At 41.0% G+C, this 12,095-nt stretch overlaps 1 protein-coding gene across 1 annotated transcript in view; it reads left to right on the top strand.

The window, feature by feature from the left end:
• Positions 1-5,187, top strand: part of TBX19 (T-box transcription factor 19) — a 46,141-nt gene extending 40,954 nt beyond the window's left edge. Inside the window, exon 13 of the mRNA XM_051781014.1 lies at positions 4,991-5,187. Within this exon, the coding sequence (XP_051636974.1) occupies positions 4,991-5,161 (171 nt within the window). The 3' untranslated portion in view covers positions 5,162-5,187. The remainder of the gene's footprint in view (positions 1-4,990) is intronic.
• Positions 5,188-12,095: the final 6,908 nt, after the last annotated feature.

The following is a 12,095-nucleotide window of genomic DNA, read 5'->3' as shown; positions in this document are numbered from 1 at the left end:
TTTACTTTCTGGTGCATATGCATTAGCTCCCTGCCCCTACATTATCTTCCTGGGATGATAAAGATTTATTTTCCCCTTTTTTTCCCTGTGTGTGTTTCTTTTTTTTCCCTTTTTGTGTGAAAATATGTTTGTTGCAGCTCTGGAGCTTGAAAGGTCTACTTTCTAAAATATTTCCTGTTTTCAGCATTAATTAAATCATATATCCTTCTGTTTATATGAAGTTGTTTTGAATTTTTTTTTCTGGTGATAGCTTTGGATTTCATGGGTTATAAGCTTGGATTTTAAAAAGAAGTCTTTCTTTTAATAACCTATCTTCTCACTGCTACTTCATCCTTTCTCACAAAGTATGTTTTGTTAATATAAAACATGTTGATTTGTTCTGGACTTACTGATGTCTAAAGATATTTACTCCTCTTGTACTGTGCATGCCCTATCACATTAATGCACCTTAAATGGCCATATTTTGCCTGATGACTTGGTACAGGGCTCTCAGAAGTTCCAGATATGGCAATTGCTATATGATATTGGATCTTATTTTCTTTTTACGAACTGTTGATCTTCTATGAGCTTTTGGCACCAGCGGCTTTTGCTTGAAGAATTTTACTCCGCTTTTTTTCCCCCCCTGTATCTCCTTATGATACTTTTTCCAAACTTAACCCCTTATCTTCCATAGGAAAGCAGTGTTCTTATCTGTTTTCAGTGATGCAGGAAAATGCTTGTCTGCCAACGGTAGACAGTAAAATAACTGCAATAGTTCCACAGCCTCACAGTGATTTGGTGTCTGAGAACTGACTAATAGTGATGATTCTTCGCAAACGTGGGCAGTGTAAGCCTGCAGAACTTCCACGTTATTGAAGAATACATACATTTTGGAGGTGCATTTGGGACAGCATGTAGTCTCACAACATAGCTCTTAAACTGATTCCTTCCATATTTGAACCAAATGCTGTTCTGGAATGATTGGAGCACACGGGGATTACCTTTCCTGTGAATCTGTGATGCAACCTTCCTCTTCTGCAAAACCTTTTGAACTTTGACCAGGTTAGAAAACCTGTTGTAATAATTTGCTTGTGGCTGCCTTCAAAGGCAAGCATCAGCTGATGCATCGTCTCCTCATGCTGTTGAGGACTGAGAGAAAAGAGCTGATAATAACTTTTCACCTATGCTACAGGAAGCTGAAGTATTTCTCCCCGCTTTCCTTATCTTAGGTGAAAGGATTCAGCTTCATTCTAGAAATCAGTAACTGTACCCTAAGATAAGGAAAGCTTCTCACCATTGAAATCATGTCCCTGTGCAAAGGTGTTTAAGGTTCAGTCTTCCTTCAGTTCTGCCCTCAGGCCTGGAATTATCTGTCAACACATTAAGGGAATTTAAACAATAAATGAAATTTAGGTGAATGGTAAAATGCCTGATTAATTCAGAAAGGGAGCCAGCATTCACTTTGTCCTCCCCTGATCTCTTACCACAAATAAGAAAGTACCATTCATAGCTAGAATTTGTTCTAGTGTGACTGTAAAGACTCATATTCCTGCCTCCTCTCTCTGCCTCCCAACCCTGGAAGAAAATACTTCAGAACAAACTGAATTTGCAGATAGCTGGATGGTTGCATACTATCTTCCTTTTGCATCTGTTTGGAGGCTTGTGGTAAGGACTCCACAGGGCCTTGAGAATTACTGTTCCTTGCAGGAGAGATTTCATGCAGAGATCTGGGTAAATGGCTTAAATTTTTGTGGTTTTTTTTTTTTTTTAATTTAATTTTGAGGGTGTGGGGGTTTGAGCATGGAGGTGTGTATGTTTTGGTTTTGTATGGGTTGTGGGGTTTTTTGTGGTTTTGTGGGTTTTTTTTGGTTGGCTTTTGTTTTGTTTGGTTAGGGTTTTTTGTTTTGTTTTGGGAGAGTTTTCTTTTTTTTCTGCCCAAGTAGACTGAAACAAGAGAGACTCAGAGTGGATTTATTGAAGTAACTTTTATTTTGAGGGAAGAATCAGGCAGAGGAGCAGGTTGCCCACCAGAGCTGTAGTGCCTTCATCCTTGGAGGTTTTGAAGACCTGACTGGATAAAGCCCTGAGCATCCTTGTCAGATCTCAAAGCAGACTGTGCTTTGAGCAGAAGATTAGACTAGGAATCTCCTGAAGTCTCTTTCAACCTGCATTATCCTTTGAACACCAGCCTCCCCTAAGCCCAAGGCAGTGCAGTCACGCTTAGCACTAGCCTGTGTGAACAAAAAAGATCCCAAATTCTCAGCATTGCTTGCAAGTTCAGAGAAGGTTTTGGATCATCTCCTCCTAGGATGTATTCTTACTATTTTAAAGCAATGAAGATACTACAGAGTGTATTTTTTTTAATCCCGTGGGAATAACTGCACTCAATCTCAAGCGAGCTATCCTGAGTGTTTTCCTGATTCTCACCAGTAGCTCTTTCTTGCCTCTGATAGACTTTCAGTTTTTGTTTACTTCCTAGCAGGACAGTAGCACTCTAATTACAGTGTTAGAATTTGTGCCAGTCTTACTGTAATTCTTTGTGTGGATGCTCAAAGCAATGTAAACAACACCAGAAAAAGGAGTGTGTACTGATGACTAAGTTTATGTGCACAAGGAGCTAACATCAGTAATGTTAAAACCATGCCAGTGTAGTTCTACTGGAAAACCCTCCTTTATAGGGGAGCCTGATGACTATCTTACTTTTGAGTTTGATCTGAAAGGTCATATTAGGCTTATGCTGTGTATGGTCAGTAAAACAGTCCAGTACCTTCGTATGAGATCTAAAAAGCTCAGAAGCTCATGTCATCTCTTCAGCTGTTTATGCTGAATTGCTGGACATGAAAGACAAAATTATGTTTCATGTTTTGCAAGGCTTTCCCAGTCTCTTCTGCTTTCTTTTTGCTATGACCCCTTTACTGAGTGGCTGAAGGGTCTGCTTCCATTCCCACCCTCCAATGACTGCTTTAGCTCAGGAATACTCAGCCTTTCCCATATCACAAACGTCTTTTGACATGTCCATCCTCCCAGACCTGTAGGTACTTTCTACCTTTTGCTAACAGGATGTTTAGGGCACATTTTTCACCTTTGTGGCTTCTCTGCTCTGTCTGTGGGGCAGGCAGTTACAGTGAGGCTTGGCCCATGGCTCTTTACAAAAGTAGATTCTTTCCTCGACTTCCAACAATGTATTTCTTATGCTCTGCCAGTAGGAGACCTCAGAGCAGACTGGTTGGGTTTTGTTCTGAAACTGTCCCTGAGCTTGGGTATAAGACAGGCTGAAATGCTTTGCTGAAAGCATTTTCATGGTGGGAATGCAGGAATTTTAATCCTTCCTGTTGCTGTTTCTTGTCTTGCTGCTCTTCGTGACTTGTTTTCATAGTTTGTTTACTGCATGATGCTGGAGAAGGAAAGAAACAAAATGTTTGTTCCTGTGAGAAGTGCAACAGTTGGGAGATGCTCAGCAAGCAAGTAACAGTCTACATAGTCAAAACAAAAAACTTTTTTGAAAAGTGATAGCAAAGATTGGTTTTGCACAAAGAAGCCATAACTTCAAAAACAATTTTCAATGAGTCATTGTTCCGTTCTTACACAGGGATCTGATATTCATGCATAAAGACAGAAATTTAAAGAATATCAGACTGTTCCCAAAAACAAACACATAGGAGAAAAGAACAGCTTGCCCCCTCCACCTTTCACAAACAAATGCCTAAATCTTGTACCTAAGCTTCTGCTTGAAGATAAAGGCCAGTCTGGGAGCTAAACTAAAGCAAATTTCCTCCTGCTGAAAAGGTAGGTATGTCTATTGGATTGCCTCAAAAACAAATTAAAAAAAAAATTAAAAAAAAAAGGGAGGAAGAGGAAGCCTCATGTCTTAGCTTAAAGTTGCCATCAGATTGCTGTCAGGGATCAACATTATAAATTAGCACGGTAAACATTAGCCTTGTCTCTTTGCTTGCAGCAGAAATGCTGCCCTGTCTGTCTTTTCCTTTTTTGTCTCATTGGAAAGTTTGCCTTATCTGTAGCTCTCACGTTCCTGTAGCAAATCTCAGACAAGTGGATGGTGGGGCTGTTTGTTTCATTGACCCAACACCTTCAGGCTCCTACCAGCAGCCATTTTAAGCTGCCTTCAGGGAATAAGTTGATTAAAAAAGAGAAGAGGTGAAAAAAAAGGAAATCAGAGGAAATCAGACTAACTTTATTGGAAGTATTGAGTGGGCTCTATGATATATATGGAGTAGACAAAGACTCAGATTTCCTTGTTTTGGCAAAGGTAGTCTAACATCTACTCCGTTTACCCCCCAAGGATGCTGAAGAAGGGTTAACTTGAATAGTTATTGGGAACTTTAGTATTGTTTAGCTACGAAGTTTCAAGCTCTCTTCAACCCTGTATTTGCACTTGAGAGGGAGTAAATAGGGTATTTCCAAGATAAGATGACTTGCCTGAGGTCATGTTGTTAACTTTGGAGGGTAGGGATTGGGCCTCGAAACTGTAACGCTTTGGCCGGCTCCGGATCTGTGCACTAGCCCCCACTTCAGAGCATGAGTTTAAATTATGGAGCATCTGACGTTGATGAACATTGTAGGTTAATGTCTAAGACAGGATATTATGTTTTATTTATAGGTATTGCTCAGTGGAAATGGTAGTACAGTTATTTGTTAACCACGCCTGTCTGGAAGCCGTATGAAAGCTGAATAAAACCAAGTGTTTGCTGTCTCTGCCCTTCTGCCCCAACTGTTTTATTTCTCCTTCTGTAAGTCCCAAGACTAGCACATTCAAAATGCAAATGCTCTTTGATAGGAGCTTCTGTGACTTTGTTGCATTGTCTGTGCAGCTCTTGGTTTCAGGGGACCTTCACACAGACAAAATTGATCAGCAGCAGGAGGAGGAAAATAGCTGTTGCCGCAGCAACCAGTGATGACTCAGCCCGGGGAGCAGGCAGCGAAAGCCGTGAGGCTGCAGTAATTTTCCAGATGCTTAATCCAGCTCTTGGTTCTTTATTTCTCTTACTGACAGGCAAAAGTCTTCCTCTGCCTTTCTTTGCTCGGAGACCCACGCAGCCTGCAGCCGTACGTGATGCAGAGTAAGTCCTTTGTGGTGCTTACCCAGAATGGCGTCACAGAGACGTGTCTGGGTAATGCAGATGAGCTGCTCTACAGATTGAACTGTAGCCCCCAAAGGCAGTAAAAATAGAACTGTAAACTGCCTGTCTGCAAAAATACCCCAGTGTGTCATTGGTTGCACTCAATTCCTATCTAACTAACATCACGTTTTACTGTAGCTCCAACTATGATATATTAAATCAGTTCATCTTGTTTCTTTTAAGTAATGAGACTGTTCTTGTGCTGCATACAGAATGTGGTAAAAACAGAAAAGTGAACTGCATTCAGTACATGCATTTCAATGAATTATCTTCTCATTTTTCTATGACCTACTAATTTTTGTGCACGAATTTCAGCCTGCATGTAATGAAATAGTGCAGGTTAAGAGACTTATCCAGGAAAAGGGCACCTCGCATGTCACTCAGGGAATACCCACTTTGTGGTTTTCCTGCAATGACTGCATCGTAATACAAGCATCACCCCATCTGGGGCACTTTTATGAATATTCAAGTAGTTATTTACCCACTCTGGTGATGATGTGGAGTTCTTCGTGATTGAAGTATGGTGCTGAAGAATTCAAGTGTAACTAGATTAAAGGTAGAATCAGTTTCTTTATGTGGAAGGTACACATTCCCCTCTAGAGCTGGAGAAGCAATTAGCACAGAGTGGTGATGGAATTTGGTTTCCCTGCTCAAGTGAGTTCATCTAGCTGTGGGGAAAATAAACCTGCTCTGTGGCATGTGGGGAAAATAGGAAAAATAGCAACTGAGCCCTGTGTTTGTTTCAGGAAGGGGAGAAACAGTACTGATGCTGCCAGCTGCTGTCTCATGCAATCCCTGGAAGGCAGATGGCTTTCTGTGGGTGAATCAAGTGAGACCATCAGCTCCTTCTCCTATAATGCAGCCTCTTGCTTGCAAGACCTCATTAAAGTTTTGGCAGGGTGTGCAGCAGAACCGAGCTGCTGCATTGCTGACGGGCTCTACAGTGTGTTGCTGGCTGCAGCCAAAGCCATGTAAAGCCATCAAGTGTGGGGGTATGAGAAAGATATATGTGATGTTTGTTTTTCGCTTCTTGTTGTGGTTGTCATCTGCTAATAAATACCTGACTCATATTACATGAATAGGTATTGTCTTAAATCTTTGACTCCTGTCAGTTAGTGGTGCATGTAAGCATTTAACGAATGTGCTGTGGCTGCTTTTCAGGGGAAACCAGTTTTAAAGGGCAACAGTAGAGGCTCATCTTGTTACTGTGAGATCCTGAGCTCACTCTTGGTGTGCAGCTGCTCCTATCTGTGGCCAGGTTTTGGATGTCCAAAGTAAGAAGAGTTCTACATCAATGACTGATACTGTAACCTTTTTTGGGTTACATACATACTATGCAACGGGTTAAAACATGTGGTGAATTTGCTATAAAGATGTCCTTTCCAGGAGCACAGTTTTTGAAGTGTAACAAACTGAGGGCCAAATATGAGATTTTGATCCATTCATCTCACCCCCCAAGATGGGATGGTGAGCTCCCATTTAGCTCCCATGGGTAGCATGTGATAATAAAAATACTGCTAGTCAGGTTATCTGCAATTTCAGCAACAATTACTGCAAGCCTACATAGTTGTGCTAGTTTTATTATAGCATGCATAGCTAGTTAGCACCAAAAGTTCTGCAGTCCTAGCAAGCTCCTTAAAGGAAACAATCAGATATCATCAATTGTGTTAAGCTAATATATATTCTGTGGGCTCTAGAAAAGATGTTGGCTTCTCTGTCTTTTTGGAAAAGGAAAAAAAATTAAACCCACCAGTTTAATACTGTAATATTGACTATTAAAAAGGATATATTACTTGCTAATGCATCTTGTGATCAATCAGACTTCAGTAGATTGCTTGAAATCTATGGAAATGCATCTGCTATACTGACTGTAGATAACAGTGCTTGTAATTAGTTGCACGCTGGTTTCTTGGTTTGCAGAAGCTGGCTAAGGCCACTGTGTCCAGTGAAGGTCCCCAGGTACTCAAAGGACGAAATGATTTTATAAGGGATAGAAGCCTGACTAACTCTTTTTCAAGGTAATGCTATATTTCCAGATGTCTTTTTGCTTTTAGAAGATATAATTGCTAAAAACTGTGACTGGATAAAACCTTTTATAATCAAGGCAGCCATGGAATGGTTGGAGTTGAGGCACAAATCATACACTACTAGTCTTGCTGATTCTCAAAATATGAAAAACTGCATATTTCAAATTTTTCCCTTCAGGATATTTTTCTTTCTTAAGGTCTTTTTGTACCGAGGGTAAACTCTTCCAAATCTACTTGCTGCGGTATCCTGTACAATGGGAGCCTTACAATGTACAGAGAAGTTCCTACCTCCCTTTCCATGTTATTTAGTGTAGTGCCAGAATCAAACACAACATCACTGCTGAACTTGACAAAGCTCTCTAACTCATGCTATGGATGAGCTAAGGCATCTGGCCTTGAACAAAAGCAAAGGATCGATCCAGCCTGCATGTCAAAATCTGCCCCTCTAATGGACTCACTTCTTGTTAGTCACCAGTTGTGCAGTGGCTTGGCTTCCAGTATTGCAGAAACAAAGAGCAGCAGATTTGGAAATCAAAACAGGTTTTGCAGGTCACTGTAGTCTGTTTGTGGGGTAAGAGGTGTGAAGAAGGTGCTCAGTGGAGACACACTGACTAATACAGTTCAGCATGTGTATGTATGATTTCATAGCCAGCTGGCAGCCTGGAGGGTGCTGGAGCAGAAGCACCATCCATCACTGCTGTTAGCTAGGGTGGTATTCCACGGAGCCAGTCAACTCTGCAGCTAGAAAATGGGCTGGTATCCCACCTCTGTGGGAAAGGAGCAAAATCAGTAACTTTCCTTGACTTTACAAAATTGCAGGCTCAGTTATCTACTCAGATATACTGTAAAAATAGGTTTTATTTTTGCTTATCTTAAAGGACATTTTGCTTTATGTTAGTTTGCAGGAAAGAAATATTCAAGGATTAGGAACAGTGTGAACTAAATCCCAAGTTCTAAACACTGAGCATGTATTTTCATTTGGATTTTGGAACTGCCTGTTCTCCTTCTAATGTGCTCTTTAAATCCCTCTAATCCAAGGTATTGTTTACAGAAAATAGGAATCTTATGTCTTTGGGATATGAGGCTCTGGGGAAGCTTAAAATCTGGGTATATCGTATCTCATGCTGCCTTGTACCAACAGGGGAGAGGAAAGCTTGGTTCTCATCTCAGTCAGTGCTTTGCACCTCTGTATGGAAATTCCCAATCAGAAACCATTTACTACTAATTCAATTTTGGCATTTGGATGACTGTCCTTTGAAAACAGTATTGTAGGCTGTTGAAGAGAGAGCATAGCTATCCCACTAATGAGATTTATAAATTTGTCCACCTTCAATTTCCTGTATGATATTTCCTGGTGGTAAGATGTATTACTCAGTAGTTTTGCAGGGGAAGAAATAGAAACGTTACTTCCTGGAACGTTAAAAGTCATAGCTACTGAGAGCCTTTGGGAGAGGTAATCTCCTCAAGCAGGTGCTGTACAGTGTCTGTCATGGCAAGGTCCTAGTGAGCATGTCTGCTGCATTACCTCTGAAAAGCACTGAGACTCATCACAGAACTATGAAGTTTATGCTCTCTTTGCACAGTGTTTTCTATTACCAGGATGATGAGTGAGAAAGTGAGTCCAGCATTATTGGATGAAGGCAGAGAAAACTGAAGTCCTGGGATCCTTGTTCATGGGATTTATTTTTCTCCTTTGTGCTTCATTAAAAATGCCTTCCTGAATTTCCCATTTCTAGGGATGCATGGAGCTGGCTGTTTGTATATCTTCTGTATAAGAGACACAGAAGAAGCTGTTTGTAGTCAAGGTCCTGCTATACTAAAGTTTCTGAAGTAACTAAGAAAGAAGAATTCAATTCTTTGGATCAGTTGTCATTGCACTCAAATTTAGTCTTATTTTTTTGTGGAAGGAAAGCTGAACCTGCCAGCACTTTATACAGGATAGAAATCTCCTTTCTTTCCTTCATGAAACAGTTGCAGTTCAGTCTGGCACAGCTCTGTCTTCTTCTTTTTTTTTTTTTAATACCCTGTTCCATAGTCAATTCTATTTATCTCTCCACGGTGTGTCCCAAATATCTCTGCCACTCCTGGGCACCGATTCAGAATTGAGTGCCATCTCCTATCTTTTGTGTCGTTCCCTGAGGTGTGCTGAGATTTCTCTGCAAATCTGTCTCTGAAGTTTGGGCCAAGTCTGCTTTGCCTAGATAAGAACTATCAGCGTTGAATGCAGTTGTCTTTAACAGTAAGCAAAGTTATCTTTAGCTTTCTTCCTGTGCTGGCTCCTTGTAAGTTTTCACCCATGAGCACTGAAGAATTTCCTCTGCTCAGCAGCATTGTGGCAGCTCTGAAGCTTAATTAGCACCTTAGCACCAGTGTGGCAAGGTGGTTTGCTGCTGAGCACAGGTTTCGAGTCAGGGAAGAAACTGAAGGGTGTTTGATTCTTCCCCACCCTCCCTTTTATTTTCTTTTTTCCCCCATGTCTTCAATTATTATTGCATTTGTGTCAGTGCCTCCTTTGGCTTTGCAGGTAAGAATGCTTAAGGCCTCTCCTATCCATCCCTAGCACAGCATAAGACGTGACTTGAATGACCTGTCATTGCAAAGGAGTTGGGTGGAGACCACTGTATTTTAGTAGCAGCCCTTTCTTCTAACCTCTGAAACAGGTCACCTGTGTATATAATCACCTCTCTTGTACATTGTGTAGCAACACCTGTCATTCATTTGTTTGAAGTTTTTATTGCCCAAGAGAGTGCTCAGCACCTTTTGCTAGTGCTACATCCTCCACAATACCTTCTTTATTTTAAGCAGCACTTAGATTTCCCAGACTGACAACCACTGCCTTGGGATTTCTGGGAACATCAGCAAAGAAAAAGAATTTTCTTCCCTCGCAGAATCCATTTTTTTTCTTTTCTTTTTTTGTTTTTGCTATGATGTTCCATATGAAGGCACTGGACCTTAAGGGTTTTATTTCAAGGAAGGGGAAAAAGAATAGAAATAAGCTCTGAAAAGAGGTTTGTGCTTTGCAGCATTCACCTAATGCAAGGGATGGATATTTTTAAGGATATTTAATTTCTACAATACTATGTTGTAGAAATACACCACACTGTCCTCCTACAGAATACTTCATTGCCTCCATTTTACTTGGAAGTCAACTGAGGGCTAGAGAGCCTCTGTTGCCCTGAAGGAGAGTATTAAACTAGCCCTTGAAATCTTTGTTTTCAGTTTAGAGAAGCCCAACCTGAGACTGCATTCCCATTTACCTTGGTTTTTTTTCCAAGTTCTGCAGCCCACTTGGCAAACTGTGAGAGGCAGTGTCTGATTGCACGGGATCTTTTCTCTTGCCAGGTAATTGAGGATGATCTAAAACTTCCCCATGCACGTAATAATTTCACTAATATCTGAAGGCCACTGTCCTTCAGCTTGCTGGGTGTGTATGAGATTATCACACAGTTTTTATCATACACTTTTTCATTTACCTTTACTAATACAGTTCTTCAGCTTTCTCAAACATTAAACAAGCTCTCTGCAGGGTAGGTGAGGAAAAGTGCAAGTCAGTACCTTAAGGAATAGCGCTTGGATGCAGAATGCTCCATTCTTGTACTCAGTAGTGAGGAAAGCCCAGAGAGTTACCTCCTTGAGAGGATTGCACCCAAGTCTGCTACAAGGGTTTTGATGGGGCTAGAAAAATAATTTTCCCCAGGGTGTCTTACTTTGAGACTCCAGCTTTTCATGTGATGATGTGCCTCTGTACAGGGAGGGTCACAAGCTTTGGCTTTGCTCTGGGCTTTTCCTGTTGCTGTGGCAGTGTCTGCTCCCTTTGAGGGATTTTGGCTGATGTGACCAGGAAGCTGTTGCATGCTCCTGCTTCCAAATGGGTGGGCTCCTCCCCTTACAGTTGCCTCTTTTTTGTAAAAAAGATAATGACCCATGCCAAAGTGAAACGTTTCGAGGCTTCCTAATGGGCACGAAAGCATTTTAACTATTCAGTATGCTGGTTCAGCCCACAAGTTTCACCTGTCAGGCTCTCTTGCTGTATCCTAAAGGAGTAAGCAAGGCCTTGACACCATTTTCACTCCCCCTCTGAAAGGTGCTTTTAATTATGAGCTGCCAGAGCTTGTAAATCTGGCAGATGTCTTCAAGGGCAGACAGGTTCTGAACCCAGGCCACCTAATCACATTCTGCCTGCCAACAAAGCAGAGAGAACCATCAATTCCTATCTTTTTTGATGCTTAAAAATTAATTAGTCTCTCTTTTAATGAAAACTAAATGAATTCACTCTGGGGGCAAAGCATTCAAGGACAGTCCTTGACAAACAATTCCCAGGCTCCAGTTGGAAATGCAAATGGTAGTTGATTTCACTACACTTTCCTGGAGCCCACAAAAAAAAAAAAAAGGTACCAGAAACAGTTGTGACTTAGAAACTTCAGCAAAAAGGGTATTCTTTATTTTTTGTATTATTAATTAGATCACAGGTGCAGGGTTTGGATTACTCTGCAATGTGGGATATTCAGTATAGACCTTAAGGAAAAAATGTTCTAGTATGAGGCCCAGAAATGTCAGGAAGTTATAGATTGCTTGATATTGGAAATGCTTTAGAACTGTCATACTAACATGTTGGGGGATTAACAGGGTAAACTTGATCTTGTTTCAGAGAAAACATATGGACTGTTTGAGAGGAGAGCTCTCCTTCAGCTGCATTTTTGTACTAGGCAGTCTCCTGTTGTTGACTGTGATGATGTGCTACCACTGGTACCTGATAAGCACAGAAATGTCTTTAAATAGCCAGGAAAAGGGAGCTAGGAGGCCTAGGTTCTATTCTTGCTCTGCAAGATGTCTGTGGACAGATCCTTTTGCTTTCTAAAAAAAAACCTACACCTTATCCTCTCTCTCTCTTTCAACTATAAATTCACCAGTGTGGGACTGATTCTCAGCATGTGTTTGTAGAGCACTGAAC

Source organism: Manacus candei, unplaced genomic scaffold (assembly GCF_025592945.1).
Source record: "Manacus candei isolate 608988 ecotype Guabito, Panama unplaced genomic scaffold, ASM2559294v1 h1tg000014l, whole genome shotgun sequence".
NCBI classification, from domain to species: Eukaryota; Metazoa; Chordata; class Aves; order Passeriformes; family Pipridae; genus Manacus; species Manacus candei.
The sequence above is the reverse complement of the archived record's forward strand: the minus strand, read 5'-3'. Positions and strand labels throughout refer to the sequence as shown.